The 26,800-nt window shown below is 36.3% G+C and overlaps 2 protein-coding genes across 3 annotated transcripts in view; one reads left to right on the forward strand and one right to left on the reverse strand.

Moving 5' to 3' along the window:
• Positions 1-26,800, forward strand: part of PALS2 (protein associated with LIN7 2, MAGUK p55 family member) — a 47,518-nt gene that overhangs the window by 5,013 nt on the left and 15,705 nt on the right. For both annotated transcript variants that reach the window (XM_063303768.1, XM_063303769.1), the window contains exons 2-5: positions 22,164-22,279; positions 23,552-23,704; positions 24,236-24,388; positions 25,003-25,230. In XM_063303768.1, the coding sequence (XP_063159838.1) occupies positions 22,166-22,279; positions 23,552-23,704; positions 24,236-24,388; positions 25,003-25,230 (648 nt within the window). In that variant the 5' untranslated portion in view covers positions 22,164-22,165. The remainder of the gene's footprint in view (positions 1-22,163; positions 22,280-23,551; positions 23,705-24,235; positions 24,389-25,002; positions 25,231-26,800) is intronic.
• The window catches only part of GSDME (gasdermin E), a 51,017-nt gene continuing 47,136 nt past the window's right edge, over positions 22,920-26,800 (reverse strand). The window contains exon 11 of the mRNA XM_063303773.1: positions 22,920-23,045. The gene's annotated coding sequence lies outside the window, so the exon portion shown is untranslated. The remainder of the gene's footprint in view (positions 23,046-26,800) is intronic.

The raw sequence follows: 26,800 nt of genomic DNA on the forward strand, positions 1-26,800 counted from the left end.
CATTGCAGTAAGATGCTGGTGTTAATTAAAGTAATAGATATGATAATCGTATATATATATATATATATATATATATATATATATATATATATCCTCTTGTTACAAAGTTTGTATCAATTCTAAACATATTTAACTGCAAACATTCTTGATACATTTCAACAGAATGTCAAATGAGCACACCTAAAAGTATATCCTTAGATTAAGTGTTAGTTTGACATTTTTCTATATCAAATATCAATTTAAAGGTAAGGAAAAGGGTTATGACCTGTAAATGAGTAATTTGCATCGTGTCTTGTCCATGAGTTTCCCAGGTAACTAATGTTGGAGGGAAAAAGTATTTGAAAAAAAATATATTAATTTTTTATTTGTTTCAGTAAAGCAGTTTAGTGTTCTCAGTGAAGCTTTGTAGGTACAGATTCTTGGAGCAATAGCTCTAAGCCCATATTTTAGTTATGTTATTATCTGGAACGCAGTTATCTTTCCCCAGGCACTATTCCCTTTGTGAAAATTCTAAGTTTATAATACTAGAAGCTGTAAAACCATCATTCATTCATTTAATATTGATTGCCTCCCAGAATAATGTATTTGAGATGGGTAGCCATATGAACCTAATGACATAAATTAAAATAAGTATTTCAGATTTTTTTATAGGTGTCTGTGCCATTATCTATCACTGGAAGTTGCCCTGTCTTAAAGCAATTTCTAATCTAACCCATTGCAAGCCTGCCATGCTTGCTGTTGCATTAGGGTGAACAGTGAGAAAGCTGAAGACCCCCCATACAGATCTTCATTACTCTGCCTGTGGACTCTCTGTTGTGTTTGCGTGACAGTAAAAAATTATTTAGTGGCAAACACATATGCCTGATTGCTCCTGTGCAGCTTCATAGTAATGCTCTGTGGCTTGTTTAGAGTAAACGAGATTATGGGAATGTGTGCGTCCCTCCAGTCAATGTTGATTCCTGATGACTGCCTGGCCAAGTCCCTACAGTTTCCTTGGCAAGATTTCAGAAGTGGTTTGCCATTGCCTGCTTCCTAGGGCTGAGAAAGAGTGACTGGCCCAAGGTCACCCAGCTGGCTTTGTACCTAAGGTGGGACTAGAAGTCACGGTCTCCCAGTTTCTAGCCTGATGCTTTAACCACTACACCAAACTGGCTCTCTTTTTTATGGGAATGTAGCATTGGGGAATTTTCAGTGAAGAATGTGTCTATTCATTTAAAATAAACCATTGGAGGTGCTTTGCTCCTGGGTCTGGGGCCCCAAGGGTATACAGGGATCCGCTTCTTGGTTATGCTAGTGATTTGGGTTGAAGTTGCTCGGCCACTGTGTGTTTTAACTTCTGTAATGTTCATAATTGTTTTTATTTTATTTTAACTCTGTTCACTGCCCAGAGTCACTTTTTGAGATGGGCAGCCATATAAATTGGATAAATAAATAAATCTCACCAAATTTGCCTGGGCCTGCTGCATTCACACAGCACAGTAAGCCATGAAAAAAAATGTGGCTAGTGGTTTTCGGAACTTGGGAATAGGTGCGATCAGGTGTATTTATCAATAATTGAGAAGCTAGCTTGTCATTTGATGGGGTGGGAAATGAAATACAAATGGAGGTTATGATCTTCATTCTATCTTGCTTTACCATCCATAATTTGTAAGTTTATGTACTTGGAAATCTTTGGATGAGTTTTCTCACCCAGTGGTAAGGCTCCAAGTAATTCCATTAATGACAGGAAAATAATTTTGTACAGCAAAAGTAAGCGTACCAGATTCTCCCTTCTATTTTCTGTATCTACTGTAGAGAGCAGATTAGCATTCATGAACTGCTTTGGTAAGGATTTGCAAAACGAGCTAAAGGGCATTGGCGAAGCTCTAATGATGCATAGTATGGCTACTGTTCTGTTTCTGTTTTCCTCTCATTATTTTGTACCTTTGATACAACTTACATTTAAAAAAGAGTTACTTCCATAAAGCAGAGAAAGAGTAAGTGCATGTAGCTTCTAGAACATATAACATGATGGCAAGAAAAAGCTATTGTCAAAGGCAGGTTTAGATTTTTTATTTGTGATTTGTGATTACTGATTTGTGGGGATCAGTAATGACTATTGTATTGTTCCCATTGGTTGAAATCATGGTAGTCTGTTGATTCATTTTCTGTTTCTTAGTTAATACAGTAGTTTATGTTTGCCATTCTTCCAACTGTGGAATATTTTTCCTCCTCACCTACCTCTTGCATGCTACTCACAGCTGCCATCCTTCACATTGTCCCCATCTGCCTACCAACACAGAAAGGAAGTACTCTATTGCCAGTCAAGTCATTGAGGCTTCAGCTACATCCACTATATTAAACTGCAGATAATTTCTCTAAGCATGAACTGAGCAGCACCAAAATGCTGTTGCATGGAGAACACAATGTGGCCATGAAGGAACTGGAGCAGAAAGAACCAGTCCTCTGCCCCTCATCCCCTTGCTCCGTTTAGCCCTTTCCATAGCTGTACCACCAAGACAACAGCTCAGTGGTTCAACTTGCTGCTAGGCTAGGGACATAATCTGTCATTTTAAATGGTGCATGCTTAGTTCGGGTCTTGAACTGAATTTTTGAATGACAAGATTGCTGTTAATTGGCTCTGTCCAAGGCCATTTTTCATGCTGCATGTAGAGACACTTTTGGCAATCTGCCAATTCGCTTTAGAGGAATTTATCCATGGGTTTCATTCAGATCCCTAATCCTCCATAAATACTCTAGTCAGACATTTGGATGATGTTTATTAGTTGTTAGATTTATATCTTGCTTTTCATTCAGGAACAAGAGGCAGCATCATAGCACTTCCTGTTACTCCCATAACAGTAAGTTTGTGAAGTGGATTTTGCTGAGAGTAACTGGTACAAAATCCCCCAGTGAGTTCCATGGCTGAGGATTTCTTGAAGCTGGATCTCCCTAGTGCCAAGCCAGCACTTTAACTACTATGTCACACCAGCACTCATTTCTGTGCCCTGTTTATTCCATTCTAGAATCTCTAGGTGCATTCCATTTCTTAACTGACGTGTTTAAGGGTTGAAATTTTAAATAACTACATCATCCCTCTGATTTCTTACTGTTTCAATGTGAAAAAAAAAAATCACCAAAAACTTCCAGTACGCCTGCTTTTTTAAAAAGAAAAAGCTTCCAATGAATTGATTTAAATTAGTTGAGGTCTGGGTATCTTCCACCAGTTTTTTCTATAGTGAAAATGAATAGAATGTTTAATCTCGACTTCCCAAGAGCTGCATTTATAACTTTATCCTGTCTGTGCCCAAAATAGTGCTGCTAATGTTCTTGATATATTTTTGACAATTTTTACAAAAATTAGGATTGCATTGTAGATCCTTAGTACTACTTTAGTTAGTTTTGTTTTGTAAATTGCTGTTTTATTTACTTTACCTATAATCTACTTTCCTTTCTGTTGCTGCTTTTTTTCTTATTGATAAGAGTGTTGGTGAAATGAAATCAAATCTTATTAAACTGACAGAGTATAACTGTGGCTAGAAAGTTGTAGCCAAATTCTTCTTTTAGCCAAATATAATATGAAATTGTCCTTGGCCACTTCTTCCACCACCTTGTGTCTAAGGCCTGTGCAATGTTACTAGAAAGTCAGATGGTCAGATTCCACACATAGACACATCATCAATTCCTTCCCCCAATTCATCCGCATAATATTGAAAACTGGGTAGTCATAACCATTCACAAGAGGCTATTTGTTTATAGTATAAAATTAGTATTCCAGATGAGAATCCACAAACCTGATCAGTGCTGTGTTCTTGCCTGCTTCATGGGATAGATTACCTTATACTGTTAATCTGGGCTGCTATTTCCTCCCCAGTCAAAACAGTTGGGTACCTGTAGTCTAGATCAGAGTTTTTCAGACTGTGTTCTGAGAGAACTTGATGAGGTTCCATGGAAGACTTAGGGCAAAAAACCTTTGCTCAGACATACCCAGTTTTCTATTACGAGCTTTGCCTCTTGATCAGGAGTTCCAAAAAAGTTTTTTGTTTTAAACTCACAGATTCTATGGCATGAAAAAGTTTGAAAACCTGTACTCTAGATTACATGGAACCCTAAGTAAGAGCTAATAAGAAATGAGTTGTCAGATGATTAATCAAGTAAACAATTAGTTTAGAGAGCAGAAAACCTGAAGTAGGATTGGGAAGCAGTCTTATGCTGATCTATTTATATAATGAATGATTTTGCATCCTAAACCTAAATGCTATTATGGAAAGTGAGTCTCAGTGCTTCTAGTAGAATTCACGTGTGTGAGCGCTTGAAATTATGGTTGTAAATACTGTCAAATTTAGAAGAGAGAGAAATGTTTTCTTTATTTCTTTTTTCAATTAACATAGAAGAGGGTGCTGCTAATTGGCCTTCTATAATAGCCTTGTTTATAGCCATATGATATAGTGAGATATGGTTGAAGGGCAACTTATATAGGTTGTACGCTTAAACTGTGTAATTAGATGTACAGCTTCTCCAATAAGTTCTGGAATTCTGAATTGCTGAAAACTACATTTCAGCTCATACCTCCCCTGCCCCCCCCCATAAACGTAGACTCTTTTTTTTTTCAGCTTAGAGAAGCTAAAGGATACAGTTCTATGTGAGTTCAAGAATTAGTCCTATTGACTTAAGTAAATTTGGTCTTTGATTAGATTGGTCTTGTAAAACGTATCATACTTTAGACTTTCTAATAGGAGATTACACATTATTGTAAGAATATACATTGTGCTGGAGCTATTTTTACTAAAAAAAATAATTAAGCACTACTGTGACTTGCAGATCAAACTTTAAAGGTCACTCTTTATTTCAAGATTTGCAAAACTAACTGATGCGACTAAGTGCAAGAAATAGGTTTTCATTGTTTGGAAACCCCTTGAAACTTTTAGGAGTGTTATCTCCATTTTAATGGTTTTTTTTTTTTTTTTTTTTGCACCTCTGCTTTTAAGAAAAACGTTTAAAATTGGAGAGATCAGTATTCTAAATTCTTGTCTAAGTATAATCATTGGGATTTGACATACCATTGTTTTCTGAATTAGCAGTGAAAAGCTTTTGGGGCTATTGATCTGAAAACTGTAGTGATATGATTTTTGGAATCCTTGGCTTTTTCAGAAGCTATAAGCAATATAATCATGATGTAAGTAGGAGTGTTAGCATTGATGAAGCTGTTGATAGAAAGCATGGCCATTGCAAGTCCACTGGGGTGACTGCTGCGTAGATATTTCAGACTCTAACCTAACTGTAATTCCCTGTTTGTATAGTTTTCCTGATCAGCCGTTATTGTAAATGTAACTAGAAATTAGTCAGCGTATGTTTATTTCTGGAAGGAATGCTGAAATGAGACTGATCTCTGCAAATTCGTTTACATGCTTTGAATTATCCTGGATGATAAACAGTTTCTTCAAAAATCTCACCCTGAATTATCTTGACCAATTCTTACAAAGGGCTTGTATTCTCCTAGATATTCAGATGGATTCTGGTTATTTTTGGAATATTCAACAAAACTTAGTATGTCATGTCAATTTTAGACATAGCACACTAATCATTATCAAGAAAATTAAGTTGAGATCTGGTAAATGAAAAAAAAAGTGGTTTGAAAAGCAATATATCTACTATGTTTTATGATTCCATGTCCAAGTTTTATCACTGGGAGGATGAATTCTAACAAGTAGGGGACAAAGGTTTTTCCTTTTTGGAATTGTACATAAATTGACCAGGTAAGGAGGGGGATGTCTGAACCTGTTGACTTTCCTGGAGCTCTCCACACCTTTTCATTCCATGGATCATGGCATTTTAGAAACTTGCTAATTTTGAGGTTTGCTGTTCCACCCGAATATGTTTAGTGCTTCATCTCATCAACTGTGTTGTTTAACATGTAATGTACATGAAATTGATGGCTGAGGCAAATGACTAGGGCGTTATGTCTCATTTTTATCTTTCAATTGTAAAGGGGAAGTGGCAGGTGTTTGGCAGGAGTGGCATGGTGTGAATAAACCTTACTCCAGAGCAGCTGGATTGTAATTTGAGTGTATTTCTGGATTTGTCCCTACTTCTGGATTATTTGGTAGTGGCAACAGCCAATTTTTATTCTAATATTCATATATTTTCATTGACATTTGCTGAGTCTCTTTGGAAAGATTTCTGTACTGACAATCATGATAAAACTAGTTTTTTATTTTTAGTTTGGGGCTCTATTCAAGCTTTTATACTTATTTTATAAAGCCATTTCAATTTTAAATCATTTAAGACTTGCCTTTTAGGATTTATTAGTCTCTGTAAAAGCTTCAAGAACTTTGTTCTATTTCTATAGCTCAGCTTTGAGTCTCTTCACTCCAGTGCTATATAGCTAGGATTTTCAGAACTGGGCCTTTACAGTCTGAATAGCTTCCTAAAGAATTGTGCCTGGTCAGATGCTGGTTTTTAGGTGCACAGTGAAAATAATTTCATTTTGGTGATTTCTTTCTTTTTTAATAAAAATACTTCTAATTCATTTTGATGTCTGCTGTTTACACTTCTAATTTTTCTAAGTGCATCATTTTTCCAGGAAGCTTTTTTCCATTGTGAGGTCCAATTATGAAAATTGTACGTAGATTATTTTTCCACCTGAATAAAAGTTTCCATGCTCTTGCAGAAACTTGCATCTTTCATCCAGGAGCGTCCAGGGACTTTTTCTTCTAGTGATAGACTGATGCACAACTACAATAACAATAATATAGTTTGTTTAAAAGATAAAGGTTCCTGTTTAGTCGCGTCCGACACTAGGGGGCAGTGCTAATCTCCGTTTCATGGTCGAAGAGCCAGTGTTGTCTGAAGACACTTCTGTGGTCACGTGGCCAACATGACAGTTATGGAAGACTGTTACCTTCCTACCGAAGCAGTACCTATTTATCTACTCTCATGTGCATGCTTTTGAATTGCTAGGTTGGCAACAGCTGGGGCGAGTGCGGGAGCTCACTCCATCATGAGGTGCTCGGGTCTCGAACTGCTGAACTTGCAACCTTCCAGTCAACAAGCCTGGTGCCTTAACCACTGAACCACACACACACAAACACCCGCATAGTTTTAGGTTTTATTTTTTGTCTGGCATGATATGTGAACCCATCCATTTTGTTTATAATTCATTATTCATAGCTTCTTGTATTCTGCAAATACACTAAATGGTGACTTATCAAACAAAACACAAGATTACATAAACCATGGTTCAGGATGATATGTGATCATCTCTTTCTGTTATGTACCTCATCCATTTGTACCTGTGTTTTGGTTATGCTGTTGTTTTCATAGCCACCAAGTTTGTGTGAAAAAAAATTACATTCTTTGAAAAGCAAGTTTGAGAAGTGACCTAAACATTTTATAATGTGAACTTTGTGTATGTATGAGCATAACTTTCATTTTCTAGACATAGTTGGATGTGGGTCAAAGAAAAATGTTCATTCTTTCTTCTTATAGCACTTCGTTATAAGATAAGATAAACTTTTATTGTCATTTCACTATACACCAAAGTGTACATTAAAATGAAATTTCGTTGCGATTGGCTCAAGCAATATAATAAGAGTATCATAATTACTATAATAGTAATATGCGTTCTTTACCCATTCCACTCCTCTAATCTAATAACACGTATCTATAGCAAAAAATAATAATCTGGTTTAACTGATATTGAAGATGCAGAATCTTGGTGGGAAAAAGAGACAAGTACCACAGACTTCCAGATATTCAGTGTCCATCACTGCCTCTTGCATTGATAAGGGACATTAGGCTCTTACTCCGTATAACAGAGAGTAGCGAATGAACATTCTGGATTTCATTGACAACAATTCAGTAATCATAATCAATTGACAATATTACTGTCACAAAGCTAGAGAATCAAAATTGTTACCCATTTTTGTAATCTCTGTAAGATGCTGTATGAGTCTTTTATTTGGTGAGTAGGTTCCAAACACTTCAATTGGGCCATAAAACAAAGGAATCACTTTTATTCTCAGTTTCTAGCAGAGAACACGATCTTATGTAAGTGTCTGCAGGGGAGGGGGAGCAAGGTGGCAAATGACAAATCGTTTATCACAATGCAGACTTTGCCCCTTTTGTACTTGTTCCAAGCATTTGATGTCACAATGCACATTTCATCATTTGGATGAAATCTCAGCTTGCTGCATGTGCCCCTGCAATCTTGGTTATAGAAAGTAAGTGGTCAGAATTGGACTCTGAAAAACAGCTTAAGTAAAATTATTGCACTTTAGGAAATGGTGAAAAATTTCTAAGCACTGGACCTACAAGATACAAACTATAAAATTCTATCAATAGCTGTGAATGTCAGTGACGTTTGGACATCATCCTTGTTACTTAAGGCAGTGCTGTATACAGGACTATATACTGTAGAAACCTATACTACAGTACAAATACATCTAATGTACATAGACTCCTGATAAAAGGCATAGTGGAAAAAAATGCAAGAATCTAAGTATCTCAGTTATCACTAAGACTGTTTTATGTGGTTGGAACCTCTGCGTAATTTTTATAATAGTACATAAAGCTTCTGGGAGGATGGATCAGTTGAGTGCCAGTTTTCATCCAATTCTCTTAGCACTGTTGTTGAAAGCCTCAAAACTATAAAATTGAAACTTTTTATTATAGCCAATGCCAGTCAGGATCATCGATGCTTGTTTTTAAGACTCTATTTTTCATTTGCACTGGATGCTTTTTGTACTTCCTGTCTCCTATCTCATTATTTACTTCAACATTGATCTCAGTAGATCTAAATTGATTCCATGCTTACTGATTCCATGATTATCTCAGTTAATTTCAGAAATAGGATAAAGCATTGTCATTGTGTGCACTCCCTTTTCTTTTTTTAATATAATTTTAATAAGAATTTTAATTACAGTTATAAAAGCTAATACAAATCAAACATGGAGAAAGAGAAGGGAATGAAAAGAAAGAATAAAAAGTGAAAGAAAAGAGAAAAAGAAAAGGAAAAGAGAATATATTAAAGAAAAAGAAGAGAAATAAAGAAGTGACTTCCAACCTTCACCACAACAATTATGAACAAATTTAATAACTCTTCACCCACTAAAGTTAAAACAGATACCTCTTCATCTCATATCCCATCCCTTATCTATAAGCAAATCATCAACTTTGCAGTCCTGGTGTCAGCAAAAAGTCCGTAAAGGGTTGCCAGAACTTTACAACAAAATGTCCTATTTTAACCTTGATCAACTTTATATTCCTTCCTTTTATTTTTAACAGTCTTAATCTTTAATTCAGTGAAACATTGTAGGATTTGATTTCTCTTCAATTTTTCTTTATTTTATCACACAGATTTCTTCAAGGCTTTAATCATTTGTATTTCTCTTTTAATTTTTAAAAGTTTAGCCAGTTTCTTCTGTATATCTAGTAAAGTGTCCTTTTCCATCTCTATTTCATCAGATAAAATTTGTTCCACATTTGTCATCATTTCATTAATATCTTTTAGACATTGTCTATCCATAGAAGCAGGTAGCATTACTGACAGTGATGATACTGTAGTTACTAACTTCTGGCTCCATTCTTCAAAGATCTCCTTTAATATTTCCAATATTATAATGTTTCGTATCATTGTGTAAGTCCCAGTGTTAACTGACATCAGGCTTTGTATTTTTTTTCTCCTGCTTAAAATCTTTGGTCCAGTTTCTAAAATCATTACTTACCTTTTGTTATGACTTGCAATTGCCAGGATAACCAAAATAAATCTGTTTACCATGAAAAATAGTTTATTTTTTATAGCTAATTCCAAAATGTTAGAGTAAAAAGTTCCAAATTGATCTGGACCCTTAATCTGTTTATAACTTTCTTAGATCAAAATCTAATTTAGCTTTTTGCTGTTTATCTCAAATTCTTTAAGTTCCTAAGCTTGTAATTAATTTTTCTTTTGCCCAGAGTTAAACTCACCCAATGAATACTTCAAACCTGTCATTGTGAAGGTCCCTAATAGCTTTAGGGTAGTTAATAAGCAATTTCTGAAAGTGATTAGAAAGTGAGGTTTCCAAACTTAGTGTCCTTTAAAAGTTTCCTCTGCGGCTACGAGCAAAATGGCTGATCCCATCATCTCCCAGCACTCAAAGCCACAGAAAATCTCTGTTGTGCAGCCTTCTCATGAGGAGCAGCCATCTGGAGTACATATACTCAATCTTCTGTCCTCTCCTTATCCAGAGAGATTCAAGGGAATCGGTCTGCTCACCAGTTCCTTGGTCTTTGCCGTGGTCATTGGCTCCACTTTCACAGAACTGTCTTCAGTTCACCGTACCTCCCCTGGAAGTCATGTGCACTCCCTTTCCTTTTTTTAAATAAGAATTTTATTAGATTTAAAACAAAGATAGAAACTACAAAAAAGAAAAAAAACTACAAAAAGAAAAAACAAAGAGTGAAAACACAAGAGAATTTTTTTTATTATTACAAGAAGAGGTGACTTCCAACTTTTAACAGCAAGAATATACAGCAAATTTTCCATAATCAATCACTCTATAGTAAACCAAAATCACATTATTTCTATAAATCATAACATTGGCACATTATAAAAAATCACTAAATACAGATGCTCTATCCCTTTATATTAAAAGGAAAAGAAGATATATATATATATATTTGTGTGTGTATGTGTAAACCTCCTAATCAAACCTAATCCCCCAAGATAACATTTAATTATTTTCTTCCTACTACTACTCTATACATTTCTGTCTAGTATAATAAAAATTAAACTAAACATATAAATTGCCTGCCATTATAATTAATAATACAACAATTATAATAATCTTAATCATATCAAGCCTAAAGCCAAGCATTTATTATTATACCTTGTTAATCTGAATCCAGATCGTTAAAGATGAGTGAAGTTAAACCAGCCCTAGAAGCAGTCCAGATAAATATTCTTGAACCCTGACCTCACTTCAAAATGAACCAGAGCATTTACATATCCCCACAACACACATAGAGCTTTTTTCATAAAGAAATCAGACAGCCCAACTGCCCCCCTTAAGAACTCTGACTTCTCAACAAAAAGCCTCCCATACGTAATAACCCCTTCTTTTCCATAACATTCCGTCAGCAATTCAGTTTCACTTATGGCTTGCAACTCGATCTGTCCCTTTAATTTCTTCAAGTCGACTATCCGATCTTCATCCAGCGTTTCAATGGAAGCCTTGATCTCCCTATTAGAAGAAACATTTCTATCGTTGTTAAGCTCTTCAATTTCTTCCATGACATCCCCAGCCAGATGACACATTTTAAACCTCATATTTTCCACAATGTCCTGAATGCCTTGCATAAAAACTTGACAAGAATCAAAAAGAATCTTTTAAAAGTCTCAGTGGAAATCCGAGAAAGTCTGATTGAAATCCTCTGTATCTCATGCAGTAAATTATGGCATTCCCTAGGTACTTAACCAACGAAAGTAAGAGATAATAGAAAAATTCCAAAATGTACTTTTTAAAATAGTTTTATTAAATTTCAGAAAAAGATAAAAGATAAAGAGAAACAAAAAAACTACAAAAAAATTGAAGTGTGAAAACACAAGAGAATTGTTTTTAAAATAGATTACAAAAAGAAGTGACTTCCAACTTTAAACATCAAGGATATACAGCAATTTTCTGTAATCAATCCCTTAGTCTATATTAAACCAAAATCACATTATTTCTATAAGTCAACCCCTTAGCATTTATAAAAATCACTAAATACCATTGCTCCCTCCCCATATATTAAAAGAAAAGAAAAAGTATAAATCACCTAATCAACTCCCCCCAAAAAATAACAATTACTTAATTATTCCCTTCCTACTACTATTCTCTACATTCCTGCCTACTGTAATAAAGATCAAAAATAAAAAAGCATGTAAAAAGCATGTCTATTATAATTAATAATACAAGAAACATGAATTAATATTATTTTTTTAAAAAACCTTAATAATCTTTATCCCAATCATTAATGATAAGTAAAATCATCCAAAGCCAAAAGACCATCCAGATAAATATTTTTAGCCCTTTAACCCACTTCAAAATAGACCAAAACATTTACATATCCCCATAATAACACAGAGCTATTTTCTTAAAGAAATCAAACAGCCCAACTGCTCCCCTCACAAACACAGACTTCTCTTCAAAAAACCTTCCATACATAATAACCCCTTCTTTTCCATAGCATTTCATCAGAAAGTCAAATTCACTCATGTCTTGCAGCTCAATTTCTCCGTTAAACTTCAATTCACCATTGTTAATTTCATCCAACATTTCAACAGAAGCCCCAATCTTGCTCTTAGAAGAAACATTTCCATCACTGTTAAATTCTTCAATTTTGTCCACAGTATCCTCAACCAGATGGAACACACAATTTCCACAAAGATCTGAATGTCTTGCATAATGACTTGGCAGGAATCAGAAAAAAATCTGCTTTATATCTGCTTTAATATCTTGATGGAAGTCAGAGAGAGCCTGGTTAAGATCATCCATGTCTCACACAGTAAATTATGGGGCCCCCTAGGTACTTAACAGGCAAAAGTAAAAGGTAATGGAAAATTTCTAAACTGAGTTAAGATAACAGTCAGTTCCCCAGAGAAAGTAGCATCAGGAAAGTAAAAGTTCAGAATGGCAGATTCAACATGTAGGAAAAAAGCTAAAATCTTCAAAATTAGCACAAAAATAATAACAGGGAGATGATAATATACTCTCAACCCTCCTTAGCATTGGATGGAAAGCAAAATCCAAAGCTTAAAAAGAATTTTTTCAAAAAAAACATCGCAGAAATAATGATAAGGACCAAGAGAGATTGTTTCTTCTTAATGTAGAAAGCCTCTCTAAGGGTACAAACACGTAAAAAAAATAATAAATTGGGTGCTTTAGAAATGGAGTGGCTGGATTTAATGTCTCTTTAAGGCTACAGCATGGCTTGGAAAATGGTGATGTCCCAGCCTCCTGGCGAAGTCTTACCCGTCGATCGTGAACGCTGTTTACAATCTCCTGGCTGCAGTTTGCCACCCAGAGGACAAATGTGGTGATTCCAAGCATTTTCCTTTCCCGGTAAAACACTCCAGGGCTTCAGGAAAAACCTGCCTGAGCCCAAAAAACCCTGCCATGTTGTCAGTTATGCCCACAGAGCCTGCGAGCACAGCTGTTCAGTCCGCCATGTTCCCGCTGGAACTCATATGCGCTCCCTTTCCAACCTTGCTTTCCATCACTATAGCCTCCTTTATATACTATATTTCAGGAATTTTCAGATCCCCTGTACTGAAGGGGAAATATTTTCTTTGCTGTCTCTTTGGCCTGTGTGTCATATCAACCACTAGTAAGTTACTTATGGATTTTACATTGTATAATAGTAATTTTGAGTTTCATATGTTCAGTATTGGTTAATTTGATACACTGAGTTAATTTGATACTGCTAGTGAATTTCTGTTAAGGTAATGGTGCAGCTTTGATGCTGATTTATTAGTTTTGTTTCAAGTGGCTTCTTGTAGTGGTGCTGCCTTCTTTATTATGTTTTAAAAGTGTTTGGTTAATACCTTTTATTCCGATTCTAACTCCATCCAATTCTTAAGCTATAGAAAAATATTTCAGCTTCTGGCAGTGTTAACACAGAAGGGATCACCACCACCTGGAATCGAGATCCTGTCCTCTGTCCTTACTGTGTGGGGTGCCATGGGTTGGTGCTTTCTCCGCTCCTATTCAACATCTATATGAGGCTGCTGGGTGAGCTCATCCATCGCCACGGATTATACATCTCTGCCCCTGGCGAATTAAGCAGTGCTGTGTGCCTGGAGGCTGTGAGGGTCTGGATGGGAAACAAGAGGCTTCAACTGAACCCTGGCAAGACTGAGTGGCTTTGGGTTTGGGGGCCTGCTGGTTCTAGGACTATGCCATCTTTGGTGCTGGATGGGATTGCAGTGCCCCAAACAGACCCCGTGTGCAACCTGGGGTTCTTCTAGATTCATGACTCCTGCTCATGGAGCAGGTGGCAATTGTGGCTAAGAGGGCCTTTGCTCAACTTTGTGTTGGGCATCAGTTGTGCCCATTCCTAGATTGAAGGACTCTACTCACAGGCTCTCATGCCCTAGTCACCTCCTGGTTGGACTACCGTAATGCACTCTACATGGGGTTGCTGTTGAAGAGTATCCAGAAGCTTCAGTTGGTACAGAATACAACGATGAGGGCAGTTATGTTTGTTTGTAGGAAAACACACGTTACACCTCTGCTCCATGAGCTGCATTGGTTACCAGTCTGTTTCTGAGTCCAATTCAAGGCGCTGTTTTTGGCCCATAAAGCCTTATGCCTCTACGGGTAGGTGTATAATGATTTGAGGTTTTAAGTGCTACAAGTTTCATTAAGGATGATGGAAGTCTTGAGAAAGCCTTGAGAATGAATTTATAGGTAACATTAAGCCAGGATTTTTAAAACATAATTTCTTGATGGACTGCTTTGCACATGCTGCCAAGCCATGAACAAACCAGTTACATTATGGCTTAACATTATGTCAGAATTATTTGGAATATTTTCAAATTTAAAGGCTACAGGTTACATTTTCTAGAAATTGATATATGAATACAAAATTCTATATAATATACCATGTAGATTACAAAGGGGATCAATATACCTCTTGCAGTCAAAAAGTCCTAGATTTGGTCCATGTTATCTCCAGTTTGGGTCAGAAAATAGAAAGAAAGTGTAAAACTCTGGAGAGTCACTGCCATTCCCCTTAGAAAATTATAATCTGGATTGACCAAACATATGTTCCTGCATTCTTCGCAACTTGAATCATGAAGTCTATTTACCTTTCCATATCTTGTCTATTATAGCCTTCTTTGGAGCATTCATATGACTTCCTGGTAGACTGCCCTGAGACTGCAGTCTTTGAACGTAATGGGTGATCATAACAACTTGTCCTAAAATAGATTGGAGCTTAAAGGGAATTCTGACCTAGGGATAATTCTCAGCCTTCACATCTTGTGACAGAATAAAAGAAAAATTGCCATAGACAATTTAGGGTGAGAATGCTGCTTAACAGGAGGCTTGGTGAGTGTACTTGGATGTGGTGGATTTCGGCGGTGCCGCTGGTTCTCAGGAAGGAGGGAGCACATTCCGAAGAAGAGGAGATAAGTGGAGGCACAGTCTGGGAGTCAATGGTGGGAAAATGAAGAAGTTCAGGATAGCCCTGCCCTAGAGTAGGGCTATCCTGAACCTCTTTGTTATTTCCCCTTAGATTAGGTAGGGTAGCTTTAGTCTGGCAAGATTCTGTCCATACTGTGTGAGCAAATAAAGAACCGGAGTTTGAATGGACTGACTCTTCATTGTTCTTGGGCTGGGCCTGACATTGGAGGACTACTCTTACATAATTGGAATCACAGTACAGGTGGTATATGAGTAATAATCCTACAAAAAGATTGCTTTTTCTGTGTCATATTTTCCAAAGTATAGTAATGGTTTTTGCTGAACTGCAAGATTTCATCCCACCCTCCACATCTGCTCAGTTTTCTGTAGTAGCTTATAGAGGCCAAAGATGTCACAATTACAATGGATTCATAGCTGTGATAACAAAGACTTCCCTTTGGGAGGGTTATATATTTGACAGAACACTAATTATAAGCATTTTCTAATTATTGTAGGATAATTAGTTGGGACAAGGAGTAAGAAGTTATAGCTATATAAAAGATTAATTTTTAAGCTCTAACTAAGCAAGGCAAATTGAATGTGGTAGAATTTTGGAGTAAATGATTAGGCTGCTGTGCCTAAAAATATAACTTTGTAACCCTAGTAATCAACAAAGTTACTGTGTTTTTTTTTAATTGGCAGAGTTTGAGTGATTAATTGTGATATTTATGATGTATCTTATCACTTTAAAGTGACTATTGTTTTTACATTTTTCTATTATGATTCTTGCAGCAATATTGCAATTCTGAAAGATGTGTTTTGTTTGAATGTACCTCAAAATGTATCATTTTCTTACAATTATAGAACTACTGAATTTAGTGTGAGGGAAAGCATGGAAAAGTCAACTACAGGTAGTCCTCGCTTACTGACTGCCTTGTGCAGCAACTGTTCGAAGTTACAACGGTGCTAAAAAAATAACTTTGCAACCAGTCCTCACATTTGCAATGGTTGCAGCATCCCGCAGTCAAGTGATTGCCATTTGCATGCTTTGCAACCGGCTTGCGACATGCAGAGTTAATGGAGAAGGCAGAGGTATAATTGTAAGTTGTGGTCACTTGATTTTTCGCTTAGCAACCATGGCGCTCCACTTAACTGAAAGGGAAGTAAGTCATAAGCCCATCACAGTCACATGATTTTCCGCTTAGCAACCGCAGTGCTTAGCGACTGAGTTGCCAACCCCAATTATGGTTGCTAAACAAGGACTACCTGTATGCACTCTGAAATGGGTAACAGTTATTGTCAACACGTTGTGTTGCACCTTTATTTGTAGACTGTTGATTGAAACATTTTCTTTTTTAAGTCTGTCTATGGGGATCTATCTATGGAGCTCTCTTTTCGCCTCTCCATAGAGCATGCCCTGGGTGGATTATCTGAGAAACTGACTGACATTGTTCCCAATACTTTATCAGGAGTGCATACTTACTTTGTTCAATCTCTAGACCTAATTCTTAACATCTGGGGAGAAACTTATTGTTGATGGTAAAGCTATCATGTGCCCTCTTGCCGTCAATATTTGAAAGTTGATAAAGGGAAAAACTGCAGTTTGCCATTTGGAGAATATCTTATAGTGCTTGTTTATATAATTCTTGAGTGTGATACTGTATTGGATACAATCCACCTAGGATTTTATGCCAGTAGAAAATGAGCTCCTTCTGAAACCATGTAATTTGCCTGTTAATAGGTATGGGCTATGAAAAGCATATTACATCTATATCAGAAAAATTGCATTGATTCTTGCCGTGCTTCTTGACTCACTTTAGGTTATTGCCTGGCACTGGTAGAAAATCAATGAAAGGAAAGGTTTCAAATGGTGCAAAAAATATACACACAATAAGTTTATCTTTTTCTTGTAGCAAACAGCAAATTTTTAATTCCAGTGGATAATATCAGGGTTGCTTAATCTTTCACTCCCTTGATGAATTCAGTTTCTAGTCCTTGTTTTAAAGGAACAAGCCAGTCATATTTGTAGATCATTGCTAAGGTTGAAGCATCCTATTTGTCTTTTAGATCCCCTGCAAATAGCAAAAAGGTGCTGTAGAGTGGCCTCATCCATTTTCAGGATGCCAGAAGGGTTTCAGGATCTCACTGCCCCCATTATGAGCTGTGGCCTCTTGTGCTATAAATACAGTGTTTGGTAGAATTCTGGTCATTTTTCTTGAGCCAAATGAATACATTGTTAAGAGACATAATACCTGTCCTAACAGCCAGGAACCATGCTGAGACAAGGAATAGGTCTCTAGTGTTTTATTACTGCTACATAACAAAAAATCCTAACAAACTGAAGAAGTGTGGGAAAAACCCAGACATATAAACCCCAAAAACTAAGGCGGGCCCGATCTGTGTCTCTTTGAATGGCCACCTAATTCCTCAGTACTACGCATGCGCTTTACAGCCTGGATGGGAGCCCCCTGCTCGCCATCCTCACTCATGACAATACCTGCTACAAAACTGCTATTTACTATTTGCTCCAGTAATTGGTGCATCCTCCAGATGTGTGGACAAGCAGATTAAGCAACCCTGATATTATCCACTGGAATTAAAAATTTGCTGTTTGCTACAAGAAAAAGATAAACTTATTGTGTGTATATTTTTCAACTTCCAGAATTCTCAGCAAGGGCCATATTGGCTGGAAATTCTGATCTGGGTAGGAAATGCTGGTGTATAAAAATCCAATGTGTGGTTTTCCTTATGTTAACACACTTACCATATCAACGTAACTGGCCAGATCATTACATTCAGCCTAGGTTTGGAGGAATTGAAGAATGGAAAGAACAGTGGCTTTTATTGTTGAATATAACCCAGCGATAAACAATATAGATTATGGAATCTAAATTTGCTATATATGAGTGTCCAACTCTTTCATTTAATTAGTCATAATATAGTTCCAGATTTTTGACAGTCTGTGGTAAGTTATCAGGAAGCAAGAGGCTACATCATTTATACATCATTTATCTCTTTTTTTTTGGCCAGTTTTAACAAAATAACCTGAGCTTTCTCTCCCACCCACACCCTGCCATTAAGTGGGGTGTTGTTTTCATGTTGCACACTGTATTGAAACTTACACTGAAATATGCATTAATACCACAGCCTGAAGGTGTATTTGAATTATTTTTCCAAGGATCCCAAACCAGGGTGATCAATGGCATACAATTAATTGGCTTTGATTAAAATGGAATATATTGTAGAGTACAATTATCTGGCAGGATTAATAAAAGATTTAGACATGTCAAGAGCAGATAGTCTTACAGGTAGTCCTTGTTTAGTAACTACAATTGGGACTGGCAACTTGGTCATTAAGTGAAGCACTTGCTAAGTAGAACTGTGACTATGCTTATGATGTCCTAACAGTCAGGAATCACGCTGAGACGAGGAGTAGGTCTCTAGTGTTTATTACTGCTACATAAAACAGAATCCTGACAAACTGAAGAAGCGTGGGAAAACCCAGACAGATAAACCCCAAAAGTTAAGGCGGGTCTGAGGTGTGTCTCTTTGAATGGCTGCTTAATTCCTCAGTACTACGTATGCGTTTTCCCCCGTGGATAGAGGCCCCCTCCTGCTCGCCATCAGTACTCATGACATATGATCTTGCTTCAGCTTTCCTTTGTTTTACAGACCTGCAAATGTTGTAAATGTGAGGACTGGTCACAAAGTTACTTTTTCATTAACGTCATAACTGTGAATGGTTGCTATGTGAGTCAGTTGCTAAATGAGGACTACCTTTATTTGTTGTTCACCAGTATGGAGAGGAAACGCAAACATCCTTAAAGTGTTCTTAAGACCACTTTTTTAAAGTTTTGCATTATCAATAACAAATTCATTGCTACATGTGTCTTAGAAACTGATTATACCGGTTATCACATTGAAGCCAAGCTTAGAGGACATTAAGTTAATAAGATTATTCACATCCCAGTAAACATGACAGTACCTAGCTGAATGTGGCTGATACTGAAAAGCTGCTGGGAGGCCAACAGGAAATACCAGAGCGATAGGCTAGACTGGAAATTGAAAAGAAACCACCAATTGAAACAGCAATTGAAAAAGCAGTGGCAAACAACTTCCATATTTTTATCCAAAAAAGTACATGGGTGTATCCAAAGTCAACAGAAATTTTGCTCAACTCAGAGAATTTACCTTTTAACAGAGATCTTGTTTTCCTTTTTGAGAGACATAGTTGTTGCCAATTATTGTTTATTATGGTATGTTACACTGTGTTAGTAGCATCAGCTTGAAACTGTGTTGAAGCTCTATATGCCTCCTGTTGGTGAATCTTGGAATGTTAATAAAAATGAAGTACATCATGTAAGTTTCATGTTTGCTTATTGTTAATAGGTACTGTCTTGTGCATAAATAAAGAGTGGGATTCCGGTATAAAGTAGGGTTCTGAAATCAATGGGCTATAAATAATAATTAACATGCCCAACTGATTTCAGTGGGAACAAAGTGCAACTGACATAATGGATTCATCTCAGTGTATTTGGATTGGGGTCAGACCAACAGTACAATCTGTTACAAGATAAAAAACATGATTTGCATGCAGGATCAGCCCGATTACAGGTTCAATCCCTGGTATTTCCAGGTAGAACTGGAACACAGTTGCAGTTGTTCAAAGAGATGCTGCCTGTTTTGACACTGCTAGGTTAGATGGGCCAAAAATCTGATTGTATGTTCCGATTTAGAAAGATACCAAAAATCTTGCTTATTGATGGTCACATTTTAGTCAATGAACAAATGTCATGGTACAAATAATGACTGTAAAATACAAGGTTCAGTCCTAATTCTTCAACGTTTTTATTCATGAAGAGGTGAAGGGAATGGTTATCAGATTCACAAGTGACACAGAATTGTGTTAGAAAAGTAATACTTCAGAAGACAGAAATAGAATTCAAAACGATTTTGATACTTTCAGAAAAATGGGCTAAAAGTAACAGTGAAACAAACATTTCACATGAATCTTTTCGAAATGAGTTTGCCCCCAATTAGGTATTAAAAACAGCTTAAAGTCGTCTTAGTGCACTTTTTTTATTTTAATCTAGATAAGGAATCTGAATTTCTTGCTGCCACCTACACAGCTCCTAGGTCTTCATCTTTTATTAATAAAAGTGCATTATGTTTCTGAAATTTTGGTATGGTTAACAACTATCTTGGCTTATCAACTAAAGGAAAAAATGCTGTCAGAATTCCTGAAAGTATAATGTGACCATCATTAGCCTCCTACACAAGCTTTTCAAAGAGAGCTTGTTTGCTGGAAGGAGATGGGGATGCACTGATTGTAAAGTGTGGTTATAGCAACTTTTTTTAAAAGCTTCCATTGTATGACACATGTTCAGTTTAAGAATGGCACCACATGGTTAAATTTTTCTACTTAGGAATATGCCAGAAAATATTTTTCCCCTTTTAAGTGAGGAGATGTTAAGAATGTAGGTGTTAAAGTGTTATTCAATGAAAACTGTTGTGAGAGAATGTGTAGTGCGAGTAGCTCTTCCTGAGCTCCCGAAGCTGTGTTTTTGAGATAGTCCTTATGGGCAATATTGTAGTTGTACAATACAGTATTTTAGTTTTAACAAGCTTGTTAAATGATGTGCTTTGTCTTTTAAAAGGGGTGGTTGATTTTTCCTCTGATTGCCTCTGATCACTACAGAAAGAAAGCCTAGGGAGGTCTGCTGTACTCAATTACTGTACATTTGTTTTTAGTGGTGTCATAATTATTTTAATCATTATTAAAAATTAATGCTAGCATTAGTGTATGTTAATGTGCATTAAATTACTAATGAGGATCATTAGTTACCACCATTTCGGTCCAGTGCTCCTGGCTTGACCTGTTTTTACATTGGTGCTTTTTATCTGTGAATTGCTTTATTACACTTACACATACATACATACATAATTAAATCCATTTGAAGGATAAAATTAGTGTTAGATATTAGGGTTTTTTCCCCCTTACATTGCAGTAATGCACATTTAAACCACTACTGTTGAAATTAGAAACTCTGAGTTAAGTAATTGGACTATGGAATCTTATCTCAGCATATAGGTCTTCAAGATCTACTCTCTGATATGGGATATTTACTTTTGTAATATGTATTTTAATATCTTCTCTACTCTTTTTAATTTTTCAATAAACTGTGGCTTATAATGGTCTGGTAGGTTGCTATGGTTTTATTGGCATTTATTGGCATTTTAGAATTGTCCTTCTCCACGCTTGAACAATTCCTAACTGTCTGATGGGTATTTAGAATTTATGAATGGAAGTTGGCAGAATTGACTCTTCATTCCTAAGATCTTTCCCACTCTGTAAGAAAATCACCACCATTTGCTTTTTCTATCTCAAAAGTAGGTGAAGATATGGATGAAGAACCCTCACCCTTTCCCATTTTTGTGGACTGAATGCACAAGCATTTATCTCATATACAGGTAGTCTTTGCTTAACGACCAGCAAGTCCAACACTAAACAACACAGTTGTTAAGTGAAACATTTTCAGCACCGTCATAACTTTGGTTGCTAAACAGGGTAGTCATTAAGAGAGGACTACCATGTAAATGCGTTAGCTTTTAAGGTGCCAAAAGGCTTCTCATTGCTTTTTTTAGCTTTTGAAATGTTTCTCAAAAACAACATTGAATAAGATAATACTATCCTTCCCCCGGAAGTGAGATTGGCTCCCTCCCTCCTGGACTTTAGGAAACAGCTAAAGACCTGGTTCTGTAATTATGCCTGGGGTGGGAGAGTGAGCAGCCATTCCTGGGGATGGTTAGTTTCTTAGAAGGACCCTGCTCTGCTTGCAAATCACAGAAAACTTCCAGCCCTCGGGGTTTTTATCATATTTATTTTATTGTGTATTATAGTGTTTTACAGTTTTATATTTTTATTCAGGTTTTATTGTAAACCGCCCAGAGTCCCTTTTGGGAGATGGGCGGTGATAAATTTGATTAATAAATAAATAAAATAAATAATTTTTCCCTGTATATATTTCTTTTCAATAGCAATGCAGCAAGTTTTGGATAATCTTACTGATTTACCCTCATCAGGAGCTGAAGAAATAGACCTTATTTTTTTGAAAGGAATTATGGAGAATCCTATTGTAAAATCACTTGCTAAGGTATGATATATTTCTTTATGGCTGTTAATTTCAGAATGGTGGGTGTTCCTTCTCATATAGACTAGCCTCTTGGAAATCCCTGGTGCATTGGGTGGGAAGAATTGACGATGAGATAGCTATCAAGGAGATGGGCAGGCTGTAGAAAGCTCCACAGTACCCCAAGATTGCACAGCTGTTATTCAGCAGCAAAAGTTGCTGAATTGTAGTAACTTGATTTTAGTCTGTTCTGGGGGGTTCTGTGTGGTTTTAAAGTTAGGAACGAGAAAAGATCCTCTGTGGGAGGTGTTCTTCTCCCACATCTACCCTTACTTCCTTCCCCCACCTAAAAACTATTAGAAAACAACAACAACCCCACACCCTATATGATAGTGTCACATGTTGCCAAATGGCTTTTTGTGGCCCTTCAGAAAGTTGGGAGGCTGAATTATGGGGCCCAGTTGCAAATATTGCCAGTATCTAGTGTATGTGGCAACATAATCTGATATGCAAAAGGATATGAAGCCTTTGGATACATTTTTCTGATAACATAGTTCCTAAAGTATCCCCAAATATGGGGCCCTCCAGATATAACTACTTTAATTGCTCTGGCAATTTTTGAGCAACCATTAAATTATCCCTTAACTTCCTCTTCTAGATTTCAGCAAAGTCTCATTTCCCTTGCATTAAGTTTTCAGGCTTATCAAGTAATGCTTCAAGTCATAGGAACTGGTATCCCTGTGCATTTTTAAAGTAGAATATCTTCTGACTTCTACGGTAAAAGTGGACACTGTAAGGAAGCAGATGTAAAATAATGATGATTCTAGTTTGCCAACTTGATTATTCTAAGAATGCTATTCATTCAATATTACATCCATTTATGATGGTAAATATATTTTTAATGTAATATTTTATTTTGTAAGACATCTAGTCACTGCAGTTCCAGCATTACCTATGGTGAGAAAATATATATTAAACCAGAATCTGAAGCACAGTTATGCCTTACTGCTTCCAAAAGGTTGTGTATTAACCATATTATCTTACTTTGGCTACTAAGAGTAAAAATAGAACTATTCAGAAAAGTATATTTGCATGTTGTATTTAAGTGAACTGCTGTTTTGAAGGGTCTTGAAGCAAAGATAAAAATCCTAAATTACAACACATGAAATAACAATTTGCAGGAAGTGAAATATAGTTGGTCAACCAGAGTTGTTATCAAAATACCTTGTAGGTATTGTAAAATAAATCATAAACACACTTTTCTTGTTAGTATGTCTTGCTCTGTAATTTTCATAGGCTCATGAACGACTGGAAGATTCTAAACTTGAAGCTGTGAGTGATAACAATCTGGAGTTGGTCAATGATATTCTTGAAGATATCAGTCCATTAATAAACAGAGATGAAAATATTGCAGAATTGGTTGGTATACTAAAGGAGCCACACTTTCTGGTAAGTATATTGTCTAGTCATAACAATTAAATATATTTTGTTCAGTTGCTGTAAAAGGTATCAAAATAGGTTTTGTTTTAAAGACAAGACTTTTTGGTTCAGATCTAAAGAATATTGTGCTACTGTTAGACTGAAATTGATATAACGTCAGCTGTGTTTGGTCTTGGACTGTAAATAAATTTTGATTGATAACTTCAGTTACCATTTCTTTGTAATTTACTTCAGATTTGAGAATGACTTAACTGTTTCTCTGAATTGGATCTCATCCATTGCTTTACACTAAAGGAAATATGCTAAAATAAGCGTTTGTTTTTGTAAAAAAAATCCTAGATTTTCTGTGTATGTATTAGGAATAGAGCTTATCAAAATTTGCACCTGCTATTTGCAAAATTGAGGAGTTGCCATATTAATATTGCAGAACCATATTGGGTTACCAAAGAATGGCCTAGAAATTATTCTGTGTAACTATTGGCCAATTCTAGCTGAAAAAAGTGTATTAAATACATCATCTCATTCATTGTCTATTTGCAGTCACTCTTAGAAGCTCATGATATTGTGGCATCAAAGTGTTATGAGTCTCCTCCCTCTAGTCCAGAAATAAATAATGCTTCAGTGAACAATCAGATAGTACCAGTAGATGCTATTCGTATACTTGGCATTCATAAAAGAGCAGGAGAACCCCTGGTAAGTACAAAATTCTTTTCCCCCTTAAATATGAAGTAAATTTGACAGACTTGCATAATCTATCTCTGTTGTTTCTTTAATTAAAATTGTAAGATGGTAAAATGCTTTCTGAGTAGAAACTAAAATATAAAGTGAAGTGGGAGAGGAATAGTTCTCTGAAGGCTTGTTTTTATATATTGGAGCAATCCAGAGCTTTTGGGGGGCTGCAAGGCCTTTAGTGTGTTAGTGTATAAGAAAGAGGGAACAAAGAATTTCAGTGAAAATGCCTACTAATATTCTCTAGGGAGAAGAAACATTTTAAAGACTTGCTTTAATCTCTGTATGCATGTTCTTCAATCAGTAAATAAAGTAGATGAATAAATTTATGTTAATAAGATAATGATTAAAATGATTGTGTTCAGTAAGTTGAAAATGTGAGAAATCCATGTTTGTAAGTCAGTTCCTTATATGAAATACTCTTTTGCTTTTGGATTTCAGGATCATAACAGTGTACAAGTTTTAACAGCTCTTATGTGATGTCAACTAATAAGAAATCACGGTGTTAAGATTCTTGTTCTGAAATGGGGATAGATGTTTCAGAGATAAACTCTGATGCCCTTCAAATGTTCGTTTAGGGTGTGACATTTAGGGTGGAGAATAATGACCTGGTGATTGCAAGAATCCTTCACGGAGGAATGATAGACCGACAGGGTCTCCTACATGTAGGTGATATCATTAAAGAGGTTAATGGACATGAAGTTGGAAACAATCCAAAAGAACTGCAAGAACTCCTGAAGAGTATTAGTGGTAGTGTAACTCTGAAGATTCTTCCTAGCTACAGAGATAATATTGTTCCCCAACAGGTTAGTAGTACTATCCTTGATTTGAAGCTATATAGTGAATGTTAATTTGTTTTCTTTCCTGAGTCTAATAAAATATGTGAATTAACCCAGCTACGGTCATATTTAAAGGTGACAGCTGTCTGCAGTTAATATTTTGCTAAGAGCCACTTAAAATAGATATGTAAATGTACTGTAGTTACACATAATTATATATGATTTTCTTTCATTCAGAATGCAAGCATTTTAAGGCTGTAGCTGACCACAACTCAAGTGTATGAAAAGATGCATATTACTGATTATTATTATTATTATATATCTTTATCTCCCTTTTAAAATATACAGTATTTTGGTTAACTCAGGGTGGCAAACATAGCTAATGCTTAATTCATTCTTTCTTGCCCTGTGTACAAATATGTACACATATACAACATACCTTATTTTTGCTAAGTTTTCTTCTCTGAGCTCTTGGCTTAGAATTTTATATCTGGGAAGAACCCACCCCCCCAGTCACTCTGAGAGGAGTGGTTAAATATTTTGATAGAGGGACTTCAGCCTGGCAAGGGGCAATGACTGTATTTGACCTGAAGTGATCAAATGTAATTGTAGGTAGTCAGTGACACTGAGTTTAGATATATCAACCAAACATTTCTAAGGTTTTGGGGGTAGCGATAATAGTCCCTATCTATAAGAAAGGCAGTAGGGATGATCCACCTATTTATAGACCAATCAGCATCTGAACAATGAATGTCAGTCATGGATGGATTCTAGAAGGAATCCTAGGGGATAAACAGGGTGGCTTTAGGGAAGGAAGATCAACTGTTGCCCATATTCTGGTATTATGCCACCTTATTCAGAAATATGTGAATAATTTAAAACCATCGTTATATGTGCCATTTTTGGACTTTAAAGTCACCTTTGATTTCATAGATAGGAAGATTCAATGGGATAAGCTCAAGAAGACCACCATGGACAGGCAACTCCTCCAGCTGATTCAGAACCTGTATGCTATATTTTCCTTGGGAGTAAGGTGTAATAATCAAGGGCTACTCTCTTATGAAATACAGGTGTAGCATGGTATGCATCAGAGATGTATTTTAGCCCTTGCCCTGTTTAATCAGTTCATCAACTCTGTGATTGAAATGGTGAACAAAGCAGATAGCCATGCCCTTAAATTAGCAGGCTGCAAGATCTCAGGCTGCAAGATCTCAGTACTGCTATATGCGGATGATGCAGTCCTTAATGCCCACTCTCCTATTGGATGTAGAAGGGTGATTCCAAGGATAGAATATAGAGGGGAACTTACAGAACAGTTCATACTTCTAAATATCTGGGAGTGGTCTTCTACTCTAAGAGAAATTGATGTCCCATCATGATTACATCTCTCAGATGATTTTAAGATATGCAACAGCCATAATACGATTTTCTTCACAAAAGGAGGTGATGTAGTTCCAGGTGCTTTGAAATTTTTTCAAGCTAAAATGCCCAGCTGGGGCTCTACGCTGAGAAAAACACCCTTGATGTAGCCAAGACTAAATGTTTGAGGACTATTCTCACTGCACCGAGAGAGGTTATAAGTGTCCTCCTTAGGTTA

This window comes from Candoia aspera, chromosome 4 (assembly GCF_035149785.1).
Source record: "Candoia aspera isolate rCanAsp1 chromosome 4, rCanAsp1.hap2, whole genome shotgun sequence".
NCBI classification, from domain to species: Eukaryota; Metazoa; Chordata; class Lepidosauria; order Squamata; family Boidae; genus Candoia; species Candoia aspera.